Raw genomic sequence first — 21,918 nt, forward strand, 5'->3', positions numbered from 1 at the left:
CATGGACTCAAAGTCGCTTTACAGATTGATTCATTCTCACCAATAATGCCGCGGAAACTAGTACAGTAGAATAGTTAAGATATTTCCTAAAGATGCGACCATGATCTAGAAATATAAACTGTAAGATTGTACAATATACTGTACAAGTGATATCCTGCATGTTGTGCCTGTGACACCATTATAAACTATCTCATGCTACTTCCATGCATGTAAAAACAAAGTGTGTGATACTAATACCTGGCTGGAGTTTACAAGACTTGTGGCTGAATTCCTTGCAGCACAAGAGGCCTTCAGTGACATGCTGTGGGTCTAATCTACAGTGGGGGAAATAAGTATTTGACCCCTTGCTGATTTTGCAGGTTTGCCCACTTACAAAGAATGCAAAAATCTACAATTTTAATCATATGTACATTCTAACAGTGAAAGACAGAATCCCAAAGAAAATTCCAGAAAATCACATCATATGAATTTATTAAAATTGATAACCATCTGATGAGGAAAAACAAGTATTTGACCCCCTGGACAAACAGCAAGTATTCTGGCTCCTACAAGCCAGTTAGTCTTTCTTTAAGACACAGCCCCAATCCGAACCAATTATCTACATCAAATATACCTGCCTCACCTCGTTACCTGTATAAAAGACACCTGTGAACACCCAAACAACCAGCATCCAACATCACTACCATGGGCAAGACCAAAGAGCTTTCTACGGACATCAGGGACAAGATTGTTGATCTGCACAAGGCTGGGATGGGCTACAAGAGAATCGGAAAGCAACTTGGAGAGAAAAGATCAACTGTCGGTGCAGTTATCAGGAAATGGAAGAAGCACCACACCATCGCCAACCTCCCTCGGTCTGGGCCTCCACACAAGATCTTGCCTCGTGGGGTGTCCCTGATCATGCGAACGGTGAGGAATCATCCCAAAACCACAAGGGGGGGGAACTGATGAATCAACTGAAGGCAGCTGGGACCACAGTTATAAAAAGAAACGGTTGGTAACACACTACGCCGTCATGGATTGAAATCCTGCAGCGCACGCAAGGTCCCCCTGCTCAAGAAGAAACATGTACAGGCCCGCATGAAGTTCGCCATTCACCACCTGGACGACTCAGAAGAGGCCTGGAAGAAGGTGATGTGGTCAGATGAGACCAAAATAGAACTTTTTGGCCTCAACTCAACTCGTCGTGTTTGGAGGGCAAAGAACACCGAGTACAACCCAAAGAACACCATCCCCACCGTCAAGCATGGTGGTGGCAACATCATGCTTTGGGGGTGCTTTTCAGCCAAGGGGACGGGACAACTCCATCGTATTGAGGGGAGGATGGACGGGGCCATGTATCGTGGAATTCTGGACCGACATCTCCTTCCCTCAGTGAGAGAGCTGAAGATGGGTCGAGGATGGGTGTTTCAGCACGACAACGACCCTAAGCACACCGCCAAAGCAACAAAAGAGTGGCTGAAGAAGAAGCACATCAAGGTTCTGGAGTGGCCTAGCCAGTCTCCAGACCTGAATCCGATTGAAAATCTTTGGAGGGAGCTTAAAATTCGAGTTGCCAGGCGACAACCTCGGAACCTGAATGATTTGGAGGCTGTCTGCAGGGAGGAGTGGGCCAACATCCCTGCCGAAATGTGCACAAACCTTGTCACCAACTATAAAAACCGTTTGACATCTGTGCTGGCCAATAATGGCTTTTCTACAAAATATTAACATGGTGTTTGTCCAGGGGGTCAAATACTTGTTTTTCCTCATCAGATGGTTATCAATTTTAATAAATTCATATGATGTGATTTTCTGGAATTTTCTTTGGGATTCTGTCTTTCACTGTTAGAATGTACATATGATTAAAATTGTAGATTTTTGCATTCTTTGTAAGTGGGCAAACCTGCAAAATCAGCAAGGGGTCAAATACTTATTTCCCCCACTGTATAAAAGTGCTTTATTCAATATGAGAGTACTCTTATGGCTGATTTACTTGCCAGGAAGCTGCAACAATGATTTTAGGAAAGAGGTCAGCACTACACATAATGTCAAAGCCAAATATAAAGACTTTTAGTGATTCACAAGTTGTTTTTCTGGACCTGTGCAATGGAATATTGACTAAATGCCTCTTTGTACGCTGTTGATATATTTTGATGACACTTAAGGAATGATTATTGTTGCTGTCCCTGCTCCTGAGAAGACAGGATACTGTATACACAAAAGAATAAAATCAATAGTGAAAGGAGTATGACGATCAAATAGGCATTATTTGCTGATTTCACCAGCTAGAATAGTCAAGTAAGCACAGAAATTTTAACTGTAATACAGACCTGAAAAATAGCAAATGAGCTCTGTACCTCACAAAATTACAATAAGATCTGTCGCTGCATCATGATACATTGATGTATTTTCTCTCATCAGTCTTGCACAATTTGGTGTAACATCACTAAATGGCATGTGTAGCACCACAACTAATGGCTCGGGTGTCTTTTTAGTTATTCCTTTGGGCAATGAGGGAAATATTTGGGCCAAAAATGCAAAAGTGATTATCATACTGCCACCAACTGGCTGATCAGAATATTTTGTCTAAATTGCAATAGTGATTTGTTAACAATACCAGGATAAAACGTAGCCTTCTCTAGGTTATTGATTTCTGAGATCCAAATGGTCGTGTAGATAAACGTATAAACCGAACTGTTTCTGCACTGAGGGTAAACAGCTGACAGGAAACGCAACCACTTTCACCGGAAAGGAGGAGCAGCTTTTATTGTCGCCAGAGAGCTGCTGTAATGGCGGTGTCTCGTCGTTCCTCGCAGCAACAGCAAAGTACATTACAGTCTCCGCCAAGAAACTGCTCTATTTCGGGAGCTCCTCCGGGGTCTCCGCCGATGGCTCTACTGACTGCGGCCGTTGGACCCCCTGAGAATGAGAGGGAATGCAGCGGAGGGATTGAGATGGTTCTGGCCTCCACAGACCTACCCACCCCGGTCTTAACGAGCAGCGCAAGCTTCACCACGACCACCTCTGGCGGCGGCAGCAGCAGCGTCTCAAGCCCCGGTTCTGGAGCTGCCAGTCCCATTGACGGTAGCAGTGGCATCGGCGGGGCGTTCAGGGAGCTGTTCGAGGCCTGCCGTAACGGAGATGTATCCAGAGTAAAGAGACTTGTCGATTCGGTGAATGTAAACGCAAAGGACATGGCTGGTCGAAAATCGACTCCCCTTCACTTCGCTGCGGGTAACGATGAGCTAAGCTAACTATGCAGAAGCGTTATGTTTTGCAACATTAGCTAGCTATCATATTGACGCGGCTAACGTTAGCTGGCTAATGTTGTTGTGTTTTGGTCGACGTGTTAACTGTTTTTCTTATTGTTCGTGGCTTGCCTTCCTGATAACGTTAAAAGAAACTGAAGTTTATCACGTCGGAATGAATAGCATAGTGGAGCTAGCTAACCAGCTAATGTGACGCTTCTACATCCAATTTGATAATCAGACCGTTAATATTTCTCGAGTTTAGCTAACGTTAATCCCTCATGACGTGAAGCCATGCAACACTAAACGACCTCCAAATTTAGCTAGCTAGACTAAAAGTTTTAAGGAAATGTTATTTCATGTAACGTTTGATTATCATAAAGCAATGCAAAACAACGCAAGTTTATTTTAGATGTGTCAGTTATCTTTAGCACTGAAATTTGGACAGCATTAATGTAATAGTACTGGTGTGTATCAATAAGGATCATATATCATAACTTGGTGTTGGATATTTGTTTTTGTAGGGAGTTTCATCTGAATCCTACGGTTATGATTTTTTTAAAGCCATTATAGATGGAATAGCCAGGCTAGTTATGGTTTAGGTAAACCACGAATAAACCAATGTTGAGGAAAAGCTGAATTGAAATGCATTTTAATCTTCTTCCAGGATTTGGCAGAAAAGATGTGGTGGAGCACCTCTTGCAGACTGGGGCCAATGTTCATGCCAGGGATGATGGAGGACTTATCCCCCTGCATAATGCCTGCTCTTTCGGCCATGCAGAAGTTGTCAGCCTCCTCCTGTGTCAGGGCGCAGATCCCAACGCCAGAGATAACTGGAACTACACGCCGTTACATGAGGCTGCCATCAAGGGAAAGATAGATGTTTGCATTGGTAAGGAAGTCGATGATGTTCAAACACAAGACAGTTCTGCAAATCTGTGATGTTTTTTTTTTTTTCAAGAATGTCATTATTTGCGAATTTGCCTACATTCTTAGAAAGCTTGAAAGGATTGTGTTGTCTTCCATCCTCTTTGCTGTTACCGTCTGTTAGTGTACTGAGTGACACAATATGAGAAATGGTGATGATTTTAAGGAGAAAATTAAAAGTCTTGTTTTCATCCGCACCTCTCTCGCTCAGTGTTACTCCAACATGGAGCTGATCCAAACATCCGCAACACTGATGGAAAATCTGCTTTGGATCTAGCCGACCCTTCAGCCAAGGCTGTTCTCACTGGTCAGTGACTCTCCACTGTTTAGCCCTCACATTAACACAAAAAGCCCTCAATTTTACAGCAAGTGACGTATGATTACAGGAATAAATTAGTGTGTGCAGATAATCATAATTATTTGTAAAAAATTTGTATCAAAATGTAATGGTCAGATAGGCTGCATGATTCTGTCCTTACATCACAGTGTACCATAATTGTATCAAACTAGGCATTTTGCAATACCATTGTAGGATAAGAATCCCCCCCCCCTTGTTTTTCTTATTCTTTGTTTTTTGGGGTATCTTAAAGGGGCGCTATGCAGTACGCAGTCGCTTTTTGCTCGCAGGTTTCTCTATAGAGCTCCCCCTATAGCTTCGGAATAGATATTTGGCAACAAACTCGTTGGTGACTACTCCTCCCATCTTCTGCCTCTGGTCATGTACATTTGTTTTTCAAAGAAGCCGGCGAACGCGCGGAGCCATGTCCACTGAGGTAGACAGCTAGTAAGCCCGTAACAGACAGCGATCATAATAAAAACCTTTACAGACGATAGCAAACATCCTGAACGGCAAGAACGCCAGGTCAGCATCGGATTTGCAGTCTTCCGTTTGTCTCAGTTCTGGCCATTCTGAAAACGCAGGTCCGATGTTTACTTGTGTCTGACTCCTCGCTCGGTCAGTCTGCCGATTTCCTCTTTCTCTGTTCCTCCGTCTACGTTTTTCTAGCTTTCTGCTTCTTTTTTTGCCGGCTCAGCCATGACGATAGTGTGAAAACTCCATCGCTACCTTGTTCTTACAGCTAGCCGGTTCCTGTATGTGTGCAGTGCCGTAAAGCAATTTGTTACATCGCGAGACCTGATATCACACGATACTTCCTGACACTGAGGCTGGTGGCTCACCGGCCCAAAGTTACAAGGGTGGTTTTTCCGCTCACTAGGGGCGTTAGGGGGGAGCGAGACGACCACCATTCAAACCGAAAAAAGTCATATAACCATTCCAATAACTCCGAAGCTGTTCAGTTAAGGTAAATTAAGCTTAAAAAAAAAAAAACTGCATAGTTTCCCTTTTTAATAGAGCAGAGGCATGTAACTACAGCAAGGGGCTTGTCAATAGCCTTTTATTTTATCGACACCCCAACTATTCCACCTGAATTGAGTTCTGGTTGTCCTCTGGCATCAACTGATTGCCACAAACCACAGAACACATCCATTAGCAGACACGTGGACAGCAATAGCTTACAAAAGTCACAGCACATGCTGAAATGAGTGGAAAGTGTTTGACATGCCTAGCTCTGATCTGAATGTTTATTTTCATCCAGGTGAATACAAGAAGGATGAACTTCTGGAAGCAGCAAGGTGAGTATCTTTCTGACTGGTCAGTACACACATTCCCAGAGTCAAGCAGCTACGTCGTTTTCTGCTCATTGGAGCATGCACCTGCAATATACAGCTCTTAAACGTGACCGGCTTAAAAGTATGACTTAGTTTCATCCAGTATTGCAGTCTTATCATCTGTGAAAGCCTGCGGAATGACTTATAGATCAGGTTTCCGTTTAAAAAAACGCAGGGAATAGTGATTTTTAGGGGGAAATGCTTAATGTACTTCCTTTGATTTTAAATGTGCTGTATAAATAAAGATGACTTGACTAATGACGCCAGTCTTTCCAACCATGTAATTGCAGGAGTGGAAATGAAGAAAAGCTGATGGCACTGCTGACTCCATTAAATGTCAACTGCCATGCCAGCGATGGTCGCAAGGTAAATGAACCACTAGTAGTGCACCATATCACACCAGACAGATACCTGCCATAGCACATTTTTAATACAACATGTCTCGCAAGGTTGCAAAACCGTTATTCTGTATTTAAAAAAAAAAAAAAATAATAATAATTCTTGACATCAAAATAGCAAGACGGTTTCTGAGTCAAACAATGTGTGAATGAAGGAATTAGCAGTCTTTGTTATGGCTGGATTAGTTTGTGCGGTGCAGATATAAAGAGGAGTTATGTCATAGGGTTTATGGGAGGGTGTTAATGGGGTCTTCCTTGCCTTGGACAAACCACTGTGCAACATCCATATTGTAGATGTTTTTTATTTCTTCTTCTAATTATGCATGTGTGACTTTCATCAGACCATTCTTGAAATCCACGTGCATCCGTTATACCATCTCGACTTTTACTTTAGCAAACTCATTAATCCTCTTCGTTCCGTTTTTTTAAGTTTCCAGTTTTTTTTTTTTTTTAATTTACATTTGGATCCAGTTAGTTAGGCTAGCTGATTCTGTTCATTTTCTGGAACTGAAGTAGACACACCGTTCCTTTTTATTTATTTTTGGGGAGGGGGGATTTACAGTATAGTGTTTTTGTTAATCACTTTTCAACATGTTTGGACCGAGACAGCAATCTTGTCTGTTCTTCCCCATAATCCCTTCTCCATGGCAAGATGCTGGAGCAAAGCTAGCTGTGATCTTGAAATCTATGTTGGGTTTTTTTTTCTTTCTTTTTTTCTGTCATTTCTACTGTAGTGTCTCTTCTGAACTCAACCCACGTTATTGGAACTTGCTCACAATGCGAGCAGTATTTAAATCATGACACAGTATTTTAGACATTAATGTCTTTTTTCTCCTTTTTTGTGGAGGAGTGGACTAGAAGGGCACTGGTATAAAGATGCACTTTATAGAACGCATTTTGGCACTAATTTTCTAATGTCCGCATTTAGCATTGCTAATTTAGGTGCAGGATTGTTTTTGGAATTTCATTCTTTGTGTCGTGTAATGCACTGATGTATTTCCTCCCACTGTTTTTGTCTGTAATGCATTACTTTTTTTTTTTAGTAATTGATTCCTGTCATGTCTGGCAAAATTGCTGTCTGTGTATTTTTGTAAATAACTCACAAAAAGCATAATTACCACTGGTATATCAGCCACTCGCCTGTTTCATTAATTCCTAACCACATTTTTCTTCAACAGCAGTTCAAGTAGGACTCCCTCCCTGCCTCCTTTTTGTTGTATATTTGGAGTTTGAGCATGATCCCAGCCAGTATAGCCAGTGTGAATTTTTGCTCTGGGATTTAACCAGCGGGCACCATTAACCGGTCCTTGCCTCTTTCACAAAGCCACGGAGAAAAACCCGAGGAGGAGGAGAAGTCACACTTAACCTTCAGCCATTTACCCTCTCTGGCCCAGTGTCGCCTTTTTAATCTCAAACCATGTTTGACGGCTCAGCCAGTGATTTTATAACTAGGGCGTGTGTTTCATTGACTTAAGAAGGAAGAAAAGAATTGCTGTGAAAAGATACTGTCATTTTGTAATTTTTGTTTCGTTTTGTTTTCCGTGTGACTCTGGCAACATTTGTCGATCAGTCAACATCCCAAAAAATGCTGGTAAGTTGACCTTGATAACGGCCACTTGATTGATGCACTGTTGTGATTTTTATTTTATTTTTATTCCATTGTTTTGATTTGACCAATATAAGCTGGCTGTCACTTGTAATTGCACATCATGGACCTGGGTGTAACTGCTCACTCATGTATCCTTACCTTGATGCTCCTCTGTGTGTGTGTGTGTGTGTATGTGTGTGTCTGCGCGCGTGTGTGTGTGTGTGTGTGTGTGTGTGGCATTTGATTGAGGGAGTGTGTGAGCTGGGTCTGGTGTCATGGTGGCAACTCAACCTTTTTAATGGGTTTGGAGAGGTTGTCGAAATGTCCACTGCCTACTTTCTTCAGCGTCTGTCCTCTCCTTGCACACTCACCCACACTTCTCCGACTTTCACTCACTTTTCTCTTCAGTCAGTATCTGATTTTGGCTTTTAATTTGTATTCATTCATTTATTTTTGAAGATCACTCATGCATGCCTGAAGGCTTGCCCCTCTTGCATTTTGTCAAGCGAATCCTTAATAACATGTCTGTGAAACTTGTGTCTACTTCACGTTCCCCCGTTGGAACGGTTGGTATGCAGTATTAAATGGACTACATTTTTCACCTGTCATTCTAGTGCTATGCTTCCCTCCATGATAATGACTTTTGATTGCTTTCGATTGCTCGTGTCACCCCTTTACTGAATGATGCCTCCATGATTCGACTCTCTCGTCCATCTTATTTTTGTGTCGCTGTGGCTTGAGATCTAACCGTTGGCTTTTTGGGATTTATATTAACATCACCGCATGGAAAATTGAAATGAATGATGTCCCTCCTTTCTGATTGTAAGCTTGACCTGAGCTAGACTTTTGAGCAGAGAACAAACGCCACTGAGATTTGATTTGCAGCTTTGCCTAGACTGTTTATTTATTTTTTTCTTGGCTGGACAAAAAAAAAAGCCATTTGATTTGAATCTCTAATAGCTTGCAGAGATGCTTTCTCAAACGATCAGCTTGCTTATTGTAGCCTCTTTGCATCCTATTACGGTTGGTGTTCGATAGCCTTTTGATCAAATCTGAATCCAGGATTGAATTCACTTATTGTAATTACTGCAGGTTCTGCTTGTTAAAGTAAAAGCACTTATATAATAGAATTTTTAATTTGCCACATTATCTTTTCTGTTTGGCTACCTGAATGCCCTTTTAATCTTAATACAAACGCACTTAACAACCACAAACAAGTTATCATAACCCAACCGTAATTCCTACACAGCCATTTTGAATTTTATAGTCTTGACCGTTGCACTAGCAGTTCTTTCTTGTCGTCTAACCGCATAAAACGTAATTTTAGACTCCTAAGACTTAGGAAGAATATTTAATTTTTGCTGACATTGTCAAATAGCAGTCGAGGTAGATGTGTAAAGAGGTTGAAGTTCCTTGTTGTCACTCAGGTCAGACGCAAATCAATTTTTTTTGTCGCTGGGTTTCCCCCCCCCCCACAAACTCCATTGACCTTGCATCATCATTCGCCATTCATCTGCAACTCACCGAGCATAGCCTGCCGTAGCACAATGCTTCTGGCCCTAATCAGCCGCTTGCTCCTGTGGCCACCGAAGGCAGCACACGCTGAGCCAGCCAGCGACCTGTGTGCTCTAACAAGCCGTCCTCTCTTACAGTCGACGCCGCTCCACCTGGCTGCCGGCTACAACCGGGTCCGCATCGTCCAGCTCCTTCTCCAGCACGGAGCCGATGTTCACGCCAAGGACAAAGGGTGAGACGCCCTTTCAGAAAAACCCCACAAAAAAACGTAATTTAGTCATAATTTATGACACTAACCTGATTGTCCTTTTTTCCCTGCAGTGGCCTGGTTCCACTTCACAACGCCTGCTCCTACGGCCACTTTGAGGTCACCGAGCTTCTGCTTAAAGTAAGACCCACGAAAGGTCTCTTTGCTTTTCAAACTGCCGTAGGCCTTTTTATTTTTAAGATGTTTTGATAATGTCCGATACAGAGATCTGGGAAGCAAGCGTACACATCTGTGCTCTGATTGTGCTGTTCTTTCTGCAGCACGGAGCCTGCGTGAACGCCATGGACCTGTGGCAGTTCACTCCTCTCCACGAGGCCGCGTCCAAGAACCGAGTGGAGGTCTGTTCCTTGCTGCTGAGCCACGGGGCCGACCCCACCCTGCTCAACTGTCACAGCAAGAGCGCCGTGGACATGGCCCCGACTCCAGAGCTCAAAGAGAGGCTCACCTGTGAGTGCTCTCGCAGTCCCACAGCACTTCCACACACACACACACACACACACACACACAAACTGATGATAAGAAAAAATACTTTATGTTGACACAATATACAGGTGCAGTGCATAAGCAATACAGCGTTTCCCACAGGTTGAGAATTTACATGTGGTGGTGGGTGGCGCAAAGATGTGGCTGCCAAACCAAGCCCCGGGTATCCTGCTCTGCCTTTGAGAAAATGAAAGCTCAGATGGGCTGATCTGGAATCTTCACTTTATGGCATCATAAGGGGAAAGTTACCTCCCCTTTCTCTGCTTTGCCCGCCCAGAGAATTTGGCCCACCCATGAGAGAGAGACATCATGGCTTTCAAACGAGCAAAGTGGCAGTTGGTCAACCCGGTTAGCCACGATTACCTCCCGTTGGCTATATTATAGAGAGATTGAGTGGAGCATACTGCCGCGGAGAGGGTCATCAATCAGACTCTGGTAAATGACGTTTGGGGCGCTTTCACAGCGGTGTGGCCACGCCGTTTCTACGGTTTATCAGTACGGTTTGTCCCACGGCAAGACCACCAGCAGCGCTGTAAAAATACATGGTTGATTAATAAAAAAAAAAATAATAATGTTGTCTTAGATTTTATCTACCTGGGTGGGTCTCAGTCTTCCTGGGCGTCCAAGTAGAACCCATGTATGGGAAACACTGCAATAGCTGCTGGCAGTTCCATTTACTCCTCCTCTTTCTCTTCCATGTAGACGAGTTCAAAGGTCACTCGCTGCTGCAGGCGGCCCGGGAGGCGGACATGGCCAAAGTGAAGAAGACGCTGGCTCTGGAGATCATCGGCTTCAAACATCCTCAGACCAACGAGACTGCTCTGGTCAGAACCAAGCCTTTCTACTTGTGTTGGGGGCTCAATATCACTTTCACTTCTGAGGCCAGTGTGGACATTAAAAGCTCCTTGTTTCAGCTTCCTCATTGGTTCCAAATTCTGTTGATGCCAAAATAAAATCCCTGTTTTTCCAATTTGGAATAAAATTTAGCCTCAGAGAAATTAAAAGTGATCTTGTCAGCAATGCTCCGTGTGTTTTAATGACGTACAGCCAGTTAGTTGTACGTGATTGGTTTAGCGAACTGGCATTTACTCGAAACATTTGCCCTGGGCCGGCAGGTCAAAGGTTCCGGCGCACTCTAATCTAATGTTGTTGTGTATTTTAGCACTGTGCTGTGGCTTCCCCCCACCCCAAGAGGAAGCAGGTGACTGAGCTGTTGCTGCGTAAAGGTGCCAACATCAACGAGAAGAACAAAGAGTAAGTCCACATTTAACCTTTTACGTTGATTTTGAAAACAAAACAAAAACTGGAATTGATTAGCGACTCGTGAAATTACAATCAGGATTGTGTAACTTGGACGACAAGGTGGTGTCTTCCCCATAGAACAGCTAAAATTAGAAAAAAAACTTGACCGATAAATAACGAGAGAATGTTAATTGCATGTTGAAGCACTTTAAGTGCCAAGAAGATAACTTCCTGTCCATTTTTTTTGTGTTTTAAGCTTTATGACCGCGTTGCATGTTGCTGCCGAGAGAGCTCACAACGATATCCTGGAGGTGCTGCAGAAACACGGAGCGAAGGTCTGCTTGTTTTGTGTTTTTTACGTTTCCATTCTGTTCTGCCAGATGTAAAATGGTATTAGGTAATGTCGTCTGGGAGGATCAAAGAAAGTGTGTTGCTGACCCTTAACTTCACCTCCTCTGGCTCCAGGTGAACGCTGTGGACACACTAGGTCAGACCGCTCTTCATAGAGCCGCGCTGGCCGGGCACATCCAGACCTGCAAGCTGCTGCTGAGCTACGGGGCCGACCCGTCCATCGTGTCTCTGCAGGGTTTCACCGCTGTTCAGATGGGCAACGAGGCTGTGCAACAAATTCTTAACGGTAATCGCAACCGCCGCGCTTCGGGCTGTTGTAACATCGTTTGATTTCCGGTCGGATTTTAAAATTTGAGAATGAAAAGGCACTCTTCGTGGCCAGGTTAGCTCAGTTGGTAGAGCGGGCGCACATATATAGAGGATTACTCCTCGACGCAGCGGCCGTGGGTTTGACTCCAACCTGTTGTCCTTTGCTGCATGTCATTCCCCCTCTCTCACCCCTTTTCATGTCTTCATCTGTCCTGTGAAATTAAAGGCCTAAATGAAAAAAAAAAAAAAAAAGGCACTCTCATTCACACTCGCCCAAGATAAGACCGATCTTTTTGTCCGAAGTAACACACCTTGTGTAAATTTCACTGCTTAGATTTAATTAATGGGATGCCTAGCTCTTTCACAAATGTGTCTTTGGAGGGATCTACCAGATTTAAACCCCGATCATGGGATTTCATATAATGTACTGTATGGGAGTCTGGTTTGACGTCGTCCTTTTGTTTTGTATTGAATGTCCCTTTTTTATTTTTATTTTTTTTTCACAGAAAATGTCCCAACACGTAATTCTGATGTGGACTACAGATTTCTGGAGGCAGCCAAAGCAGGGGATCTGGAAACAGTGCAAGTAAGTTTACGGTTTCTTCTGTATTTTTTCTACCAGGAGTGAATGGCTACAGTTTGTAGCACTGAAATTCCACACGCAAGTGACTGTGCAGGCCCCATAATGATTTTCTTGTAAACCTGTTGTTATACCACTCGGTTGAGTTGCTAATTATCATATTGTCTATGGCAGCAACTTTGCACCCCCCAGAATGTAAACTGCCGGGACTTGGAGGGCCGCCACTCTACTCCTCTCCACTTTGCAGCTGGTTACAACCGAGTGGCTGTCGTTGAGTACCTGCTACACCATGGAGCTGATGTCCATGCCAAAGACAAAGGGTGAGTTCTGCCATGCTAGCCATCATCTGAAGGTTTTTTAAAAAATGGAATGGGGGTGTGTGTGGCCAGGTTAGCTCAGTTGGTAGAGCAGGCATAGATGGATTGATAGATTGATTTACTCCTCAACGCAGCGGCCGCGGGTTTGACTCCGACCTGCGGCCCTTTGCTGCATCATTCCCCTTCTCTCTCCCCTTTCATGTCTTCATCTATCCTGTGGAATTAAAGGTTTAAATTGCCCACAAAAAATAATCTTAAAAGATGTTTGTTGTTTTATGTTTATTTATTTTTGCAGGGGCGCCTGGCTAGCTCACCTGGTTGAGCGCGCGCCCCATGTACAGAGGCTCAGTCCTCGCCACAGTGGCGGCGGGCTCCATTCCAAACAGCGTTTGCTGCATATCGTTCCCCCCTCTTTCTCTCTCCCCTTTCATGTCCTTAGCTGTCCTATCAAATAAAGGCCTAAAAAATAATGTTTATTTTGACACAAATAAAAAGTTGAAAGTAGCACATGGCAACACATCATGCTTCTGGTGTGAAGATTTTCCCTTCTGTTTTTCCTCATGCAGTGGTCTGGTTCCCCTCCACAACGCGTGCTCCTATGGTCACTATGAAGTAGCCGAGCTGCTGGTCAGACACGGAGCTTCAGTCAACGTGGCCGACCTGTGGAAATTCACCCCGCTTCACGAGGCTGCAGCCAAAGGAAAATATGAGATCTGCAAACTGCTGCTCAAAGTGAGGATCCATTATTATCACCTGTCACGAGCATGGTCTTACATTAATTTGTTAGTTATTATGTTGATTAGGATTATTTCCAAACTATCGGTATCTGCATTTATAATGGCTGATAAATGAATATTTGGGGTGGGGGGTGTCCCACATCATATATATACCAACATTATAACAAACATTTATATAAATAATATATAAATATAGTGTTATAAAAAAAAACTCAAACTCTTTTTGTTCAGCACGGAGCCGACCCATCCAAGAAGAACCGCGACGGCAACATGCCGCTGGACATGGTGAAAGACGGAGACACGGACATCCAGGACCTGCTGAGGGGGGACGCAGCGCTGCTGGACGCTGCCAAGAAGGGCTGCCTGGCCCGGGTCCAGAAGCTCTGCTCCCCAGAGAATATCAACTGCAGAGACACACAGGGGCGCAACTCCACACCACTCCACCTCGCAGGTAATCAACATGGGCTGCTTTGTCATTTTGTCTTCTTATTTTTACTGAATACAGGGACTGACAAACCCACCTGATTTGGCTTTCACAGGGAGGCGAAAGATTTTAGATCTTTTGTCTTGTCCACGCTTTCAACATTGTCTGTGACTAGTGCAGTGGCCGTTGAAAATGTGCCTGTTTGGTTAAAAATAGACATGGAAAAGCGAAGCACCTTTTTTTTTTTTTTTTTTTTTTTTTTTTTTTCGCCAACCTTATTCCACAACAGTCGCGATGTTCCTTTCAGCTTTCCGCCCGTGCTCCAGGAAAGTGGAGAGAGAGAGAGACTAATCCAAACGACATCACCGCACTTAATCGTGCCCGTAGCAAGACGCATGTCAAGTTTGAAATCCATCGGACTAACGGTTAGAGAGATATGCGCATAACAGACAGACGTTCCTGCAATTTATAGACCGATGCTGTATGTGCTTTTGTTTTATGTGGTTATGTTTTTTTCTGTCTGCTGAACTCTGGTCTCTCAGACTACCTGATTTTAAATAACGGTAAATGTAGACTTTGATGCTGATTCCTGTTCCTTCTCCTCAGCTGGGTACAACAACCTGGAGGTGGCGGAGTATCTGCTGGAGCATGGGGCTGATGTCAACGCCCAGGACAAAGGAGGCCTTATCCCTCTCCATAATGCTGCTTCTTATGGGGTCAGTCTCAACACAAACACATTAGTAATTACACTCATTACTACAAATACAGATTCTGGGGGGGGAGGGGGGGTTGCTTTGCACACTGAAAAAGCGTAATGCTACAGGAAACTCAAAATTGATTTGTAGCACAACTTAAAAAAAGATATTCATTGTGTTGGTGCTTCCTCACAGCATGTGGACATCGCAGCCCTACTGATCAAGTTCAATACGTGTGTGAATGCGACAGACAAATGGGCTTTCACACCCCTGCATGAGGCGGCCCAAAAGGGTCGTACGCAGCTCTGTGCGCTGCTGCTGGCTCATGGAGCCGACCCCACCATGAAGAACCAAGAGGGCCAGACTGCCCTGGACCTGGCCACGGTAACCCCTTCTGTCAAACAGACAAGACATTGACCAGCTTAGGAATTACTGTGAAATAAGTTTTTTTTCCGTCCTAGATGAGTGTGGGGCGGTGGGCAAATGGTTAAAAGAATGTTTTCACTTAGTAGTTCTCTAGTTGCATGAGCGTTCTACTGCCTCTTGTTTTTGTTCACTGAGGGCCCCGAACTGATCACTACACTGGAATGAGATAGGCAAGAGAATGTACAGTAAATAAACTTAAATCCGGCTCCTTTCAACTCCTTTTTTCCTGCCTTCATTGCAGGCTGATGACATCCGGGCCCTGCTGATGGATGCCATGCCACCGGACGCCTTGCCCAGCTGCTTTAAGCCCCAGGCCACCGTGGTCAGCGCCTCCGTCATTTCCCCCGCCTCCACGCCGTCCTGTCTGTCCGCTGCCAGCAGCATAGACAACCTGGCCGGGCCGCTCACTGAGCTGGCCGCCGCCGCCTCCGGGTCGTCCGGAGTGGCCGATGGAGCCACAGGCACCGACCGCAAGGAAGGGGAGAGTAAGTTTGTGTTATTTTTTTTGTTTGTTTGTTTCTTCTAATGGGGAAAATGTGTATGAACCCTGTTTTGACATTGGTGAATTGTTTTTCATTCCACTCTTAATGCCCCTGTTTTCCATAGTGGCCATGCTGGACATGAATATAAGTCAATTCATGAAGAGCCTGGGCCTGGAGCACCTGAGGGACATCTTTGAGAGGGAGCAGGTCAGCTATCTTAAAAATACTTCTTTAAAGCTAAAATGCTCGTGCACTGCACAAGTTCAACCGTTTTATTTCACATTAGTATCTGATGTCAATCCAAAGCGTGTATAACATCCTGACATTTGAGTGCAGTGGGATTAGAAAAACCGTCCAGCAGTTGTTGGAACAATTTCAGCTGGCAGGAAAAAACAATCTTGGCAGCAACGACATGAACTTGTCCATAGTGTTTTGTGTGTTAAGCAGTCTACACACCGGGACGAATATCGGCGCGCGTTATTCGCCAGCGTTTTTCAACGTGTTTTTTGTGTTCACACCAAAGCGATTTTCGCTGACGATGACCCGAGCGAACATGCAAATTCATTCCCTGACATTAGATGGCGCTTAATGTAAAACAAAAATACCCCGGTACACAAGGTGGCGCTGGGCAACTTTACGCTTCTGACACTCGCTTGTCACTCAGAAGAAGAGAGCAAGTATTTACGCGCTTTTCAAAATCATACCAAGAAAACATGGATATTTCAAGCACCAGTAGCTCCAGCTCCAGCGATGAAGAAATTATTGTTGGAGGAAAGACGCCGGAAAAGACGTCGATGTTGGATACATCCCATCGTCTCCGGCAGTGTAGACGCTACTTGGCGTATATCTTCTTCGCCGTTACGTATGTGTGCTCGGCAAGACCGTTTTGTGTGTTGAGCGCCCCCAAGTTGTGTTTTACTGTAACTTCAGAAGCTCCAGACACGTGAGCAAAAGCGCCAATCTCATTGGTCGGATAGTTTTTGACACGGCGCGTCAAACCAAAAAACGAACCCGAGGCGTTTTAAAAAAAATGAAGCTTTTAAACGAGGCGTTTTTCGCGTCTGTGTGCACACTCACATTGGCGCCCTTTGTTTAGTCACGAGGCGTTAAACGTCGGCGAATATTGCGCGCGAAATTCGTCCCGGTGTGAACAGGCCTTTACTGTCATAGAATAGATCTGTACAAGTCCGGTGTCTGGTTATTTGTTAAAGTGGCAAGCAGTTGGAGCAAACAGACGGAGTTGTTTTTTCTGGTTAGTATAAACTAATTATATTTCCTTTTCCCAGATCACTCTGGATGTGCTGGCTGACATGGGTCACGAGGAGCTGAAGGAGATTGGAATTAATGCCTACGGCCACCGACACAAACTCATCAAGGGTGTTGAGAGGCTGCTTGGCGGCCAGCAAGGTAAGGAGGCATCTTTTTTTTTTTTCTGTTAAATTGGAACGGTATTGTACAGGGTAGAGCTGAAGATCGCCGGGTTCGGTCTTAATTTCTATCGTTTTACACGGGCTCGGGCTTGCGCCCCGGGGTTGTGCAGTAAATGAGCGGTCAGGTGATGCGTTTTTGATTAGCGCAAAGGAGGGAGGTGGAACAGAGGCTGGCCTCTGGAGGACTTATTTTATTTGTTTCAACTTCCAAGTGGCCTATAGCCTACGTTAGTCATGAATAAATGATGTTAAACAATGTATAGATGACTCCTTCTTGACAAAAGGCAAAATGGTCACATTTGAATAATGTCGGGCTGTAAACGGGTTTGGGCTTTTAAAAAGCTGTCAATCAAAATGTACTTGTCGTGCTCTGGCTAAATTCGGTCGGGCTCTGGCCTTGTCGGGCCTAACTTTTAAGGCCCGATTAGAGCTCTAATACGGGGATGTCCGCTACGGTTTGTTCTCCTACCACAAGTAGTCGCCAAAGTCAGACATTTTCAAACCCTAAAAAAAAGTACGAAAAATAGCACTCTACAAGAAACTACTGCATTCTTGTGATGCCCTAACACCCGATAGCCAGTGACCAACTGTATTGTTGTTTTCCAGGTGGCAACCCCTACCTGGCATTTCATTGTGCCAGCCAGGGCACCATCCTGATAGACCTCGCCCCGGACGACAAGGAGTACCAGTCTGTGGAGGAGGAGGTGAGTCCAGTTCACGGTCTCTGTTTATGGTGTCTTTAACTGCTAATGGTCCAAATTTTCTGATTTTAAACGGGTACTGAATATCTATGCAAATGCTTTTTCGCCCTGATTGCGTCCAGCGTTTCAGATAGAACTCATACATGACTGCATTTTAAATGATTTCATCATAGCAATATCATATCATTGTGAATTCAAGCAGGGTGCTTTATGCAGCCACTGCACATGCCTGGTAAAAATGCTTGATTAATAAACTGAGAAGCAACAGCAGAACATTTGCTAGGGCTGGGCAATATATCGATATTATATCTATCGTGATATGAGACTAGATATCGTCTTAGATTTTGGATATCGTGATATGACACAAGTGTTGTCTTTTCCTGATTTTTAAAGGCTGCATTACAGTAGAGTGATGTACTTTTCTGAACTTACCAGACTGTTCCAGCTGTTCTATTATTTGCTTTTTCCCCACTTAGACATTATGTCCACATGACTGATGATTATTTATCTAAAATCTAAGTGTGAAGATATTTTGTTGGAGCCCCAATTGTCAACCCTAGAATATCGCTGCAGTATCGATATCGAGGTATTTGGTCAAGAATATGGTGATATCTGATTTTCTCCCTATCGCTCAGCCCTAGCATTTGCTGATGGCAAGTAATAGTTTGCCTGGTTCTAAAGTGTGTCTGTGTCTGTGTCCGTGTCCCTCAGTTGCAGAGCACCATCAGAGAGCACCGAGACGGAGGCAACGCTGGTGGTGTGTTCAGCAGATACAACATCATCAAGGTCTGAACCAGGGATCTCTCTGTACTGCTTGTTTTTGATGATAACTCCCAACAGTGGACGGCTTCAATAGGGACTATTTCTTTGGTAGCTTAGTATTAATGAAAACCGATAACGGTGGTCTAACGTGAGGGATGTAAGTCGACATTTTAATTCTCGGTGTGAAGCCGACACAACTCCCAACATCCTGTTTTTGGTGTGTGTCCTACCACAGATTCAGAAGGTGGTAAATAAGAAGCTGAGGGAACGTTACACCCACCGGCAGAAGGAGATCGCGGATGAAAACCACAACCATCACAACGAGCGGATGTTGTTTCACGGTAACCGCACCCCTCTGTCACGCCATCCGTTTGCTTTTTGTGTTTAAGTCTCCCTTTTTTGAGTTTCGTTTTTCAAAGACTACTGCTAGCGTCTAGGTTTTTATTTGTCAGGCATGTAATGACGAAAAGCATCTTTTATCTCAGTTACTGTATATAATATCACTGTGTCACTGTTGCTACGTCGTCCTTCAGGTTCTCCGTTCATCAACGCCATTATCCACAAGGGCTTCGATGAGCGCCACGCTTACATAGGAGGGATGTTTGGAGCGGGTATCTACTTTGCAGAGAACTCCTCAAAGAGCAATCAGTACGTCTACGGCATCGGTGGAGGCACGGGCTGCCCGACCCACAAAGACCGGTCCTGCTACCTGTGCCACAGGTAACTGACTTGAACCTTGACCATCGCTCCCTCCGGTCTTCATCTGTCCTATCCATTAAATAGCCTCGTGAGACCGTCCTGATCTCGCGAGCTTCAGTTTTCCACTCTTAGATCAGTCTGGCATCTTGAGATAGAGAAAATTGGGAGCCGTTTGTCAAACGACCGACCAATCAGCGTTGGTTTTGAGGCGGGTTTAAGTGTGACGCAACGAGAAGCGACTGTTCGGTCTAAACAACTTGGCAGCTTCCACGGATGAGATGAGCATAGCTATCGCGCAAGTTTTATCCAAATTGGAACGTATTCCTTCATTGAAAGAAGAGCAAAAAACCTTTTCCCGGAGGAAAAGATGTTTTTGCTATTCTCCCGACTGGTTTCGGCAAGAGTTTGATCTGATTGGTTGATTTGGCCCGTCTATCACCAACACAGGTGGTGATAGACTGATGGTTTATCCAATCAGCTAATCAGTATTTTCGCCCCTTCCCCAAAAGTTCTCTAACGGAGAGTTCCCAGATGGATATGCCGAGCAAATGCGAAGCAATCCATCTGGCGGAGTCAGGTTATCCATGAAAGGCCAAAAAGCCCGCAAAATTATCTTTTTAAAAAAGAGAATAGAAAAGATATTTTGGTTGTAAAACAACTTTGTACCCGTGTGTTCTCTATCCAAGTAAATGTTTTTATGTGCGATATTGTTGTGTGATTGTGTGTGTCTGACCGATCTCCTCTCATCTGCGCTCTCAGGCAGATGCTGTTCTGCCGAGTGACCCTGGGCAAGTCCTTCCTACAGTTCAGTGCCATGAAGATGGCCCACGCCCCCCCGGGACACCACTCAGTGATCGGGCGGCCCAGCGTTAATGGTCTGGCCTACGCCGAGTACGTCATCTACAGAGGAGAGCAGGTAAAACACAGACCCCACCAGTTTCTTTCCCTGAATACGGTTTATCCTGTAACGGAGGATAAACAACAACTGCTGCGTCGGCCAATGTCTTGCTCTATTTTTTATTTTATTTTTTCCTCCAGGCCTACCCGGAGTACCTCATCACCTACCAGATCCTTAAACCGGAGAGCACGGCCCAGTCTGCTGCAGGAGCTGAGCAGAAGTCGTAGTTACTTTACATCTCACACACACACACACACACACACAAGGACTCGTTATTTTCCCCTTTGTATTGCAAATGCCTAAACACCTTTTTATTTACCAAACACATTTCCAGTCTCCTGTCCAAGTAGAACCCATGGTGACCAGTGCTTCATGAGCAGATATGCTGTATAATACTCTCCTACCTGTGGTTTGCATCGGCTGCATGTTAATACAGAAGCATGTAAGGCCCAATAGCGTGCGTGGGTTAGTTCTTTCCCCCCTCCCCTCCTCACCAATCAGGAGGATGCTTGTAGAGTCTTTGAAGTATCAGCATTAACAGTTTGCCACTCTTCTCATCTCATGCCTTGTGACTGTGCAGAATTGCGATATACACACACACACACACACACACTGTCGAAGCCTGAAACCTGTGGACTACTACTGCCCCACCGCATCTGGGTTCATCCTGTATAGAATGGCCTCTGGTAACTGTGATTTTAATGCTAACTTAGAACACTACCAAACAGGTAACAGTGTATAGTTGCTATGCTGTAATGCTGACTTTCCGAACTTTCACCCTAAGAACACTACAAAGTCTGAACTGAAATGTTTTTTTAGTGGTTTTATTCAGAGCTGGACATGCTTAATAGAGAAAGGGCTCTGTCAAATCACAAAAGTTGAGACTATTTTATTGCCCTTACAATATTTATTTGTATGAGAGAAATGTGCTCCTTAACAAAGCTGAAATGCAATGTAAGGCATCATAATTACACCATCGCAAACTAAAGGCGTGGATGTTGTACATTAAAAGCATATTTATATGACAATCTTGGAGTCAAATGTTCAGAGTGTTGAAATGTGCTTGTGATGCCTTACAAGTTAACACCCGATAGCCAGTGAACTCAACAAAGCACCCTTTCTGTCGCCATGGTCGTACTCAGACATCCCACGCATAAGGATTTGCACTTTTACATAGAAGCCTATTTAAGTTATTTTGAATTTAAATTGCAAATTTTCGGGGAAAAAAAATATTTGTACAGGTTGTGTAAATGGTTGTGTATAACTGTTGCTGTTCAACTGTAAATTACATCTGAATTTTCCTTTCATGCCTTCTTGATTCTCCCAACTTTTTTTTAAATAAATGTCCCATTAACAGCTCCTTGTGAATGTTTTTATTTTTTTTTGTTTCTGTCTTCACTGTACACAAGAAGATTTCTCGCACAACAATATTAAAGCCTTTGCGTTGATGCAGTAGTGGCACAGACGACTAATTTTGATGGAATGTGACATACGAAGAACCAAACCGGTATTATTTGACCTCGGTTAGCAAAGTTACAATGGGAGGAATAGCAACACTCGAGTGCAAGGAAATCATAACCACGCGTTTCTATGTACAGTAAGGAAACATGCATGACTACATATACTGCATCAAGCCACAGCCAGGTGGCACTAATCCAACTGACATGTCAACATTTTGGTCTTTGGAACGCGATTGGCTGTTGGATGCCAATGGTGAATCAGAGGCAGGTTCCCTCCTGACATAGCCTCTAGGATCACTAAATACAACAATAACATTTGCACTAG

The 21,918-nt window shown here is 44.2% G+C and overlaps 1 protein-coding gene across 2 annotated transcripts; it reads left to right on the plus strand.

The window, feature by feature from the left end:
- Positions 1 to 2,678: 2,678 nt before the first annotated feature.
- Positions 2,679 to 21,492, plus strand: LOC114555315 (poly [ADP-ribose] polymerase tankyrase-1). 2 transcript variants are annotated; one of them, XM_028577626.1, is made up of 28 exons: positions 2,679 to 3,216; positions 3,898 to 4,122; positions 4,369 to 4,464; positions 5,756 to 5,792; positions 6,119 to 6,194; positions 7,797 to 7,817; positions 9,467 to 9,561; positions 9,651 to 9,717; positions 9,858 to 10,044; positions 10,783 to 10,904; positions 11,243 to 11,334; positions 11,579 to 11,657; positions 11,788 to 11,959; positions 12,489 to 12,568; positions 12,737 to 12,882; positions 13,446 to 13,611; positions 13,848 to 14,067; positions 14,647 to 14,756; positions 14,931 to 15,119; positions 15,403 to 15,646; positions 15,768 to 15,850; positions 16,930 to 17,050; positions 17,680 to 17,777; positions 18,486 to 18,560; positions 18,772 to 18,877; positions 19,070 to 19,256; positions 19,995 to 20,151; positions 20,274 to 21,492. In XM_028577626.1, exons 1-28 carry the CDS (start codon positions 2,772 to 2,774, stop codon positions 20,358 to 20,360), a joined length of 3,783 nt encoding a protein of 1,260 aa, XP_028433427.1. In that variant the 5' UTR covers positions 2,679 to 2,771; the 3' UTR covers positions 20,361 to 21,492. The 2 variants fall into 2 exon arrangements, with proteins under 2 accessions (XP_028433427.1, XP_028433429.1); XM_028577628.1 differs by lacking the exon at positions 7,797 to 7,817 and having other exon boundaries at positions 20,274 to 20,360.
- Positions 21,493 to 21,918: the final 426 nt, after the last annotated feature.

This window comes from Perca flavescens, chromosome 5, assembly GCF_004354835.1.
Source record: "Perca flavescens isolate YP-PL-M2 chromosome 5, PFLA_1.0, whole genome shotgun sequence".
Classification (NCBI taxonomy): domain Eukaryota; kingdom Metazoa; phylum Chordata; class Actinopteri; order Perciformes; family Percidae; genus Perca; species Perca flavescens.

What these genes read in the sequence shown, in the direction of transcription:
- LOC114555315 (XM_028577626.1), top strand. Translation starts at nt 2,772, where the DNA reads ATGGCGGTGTCTCGTCGTTCCTCGCAGCAACAGCAAAGTACATTACAG. An exon ending in TCACCGAGCTTCTGCTTAAA is followed by an intron (nt 9,718 to 9,857) that starts GTAAGACCCACG and finishes TTCTTTCTGCAG; the next exon opens with CACGGAGCCTGCGTGAACGC. An exon ending in TCCTGCTACCTGTGCCACAG is followed by an intron (nt 19,257 to 19,994) that starts GTAACTGACTTG and finishes CTGCGCTCTCAG; the next exon opens with GCAGATGCTGTTCTGCCGAG.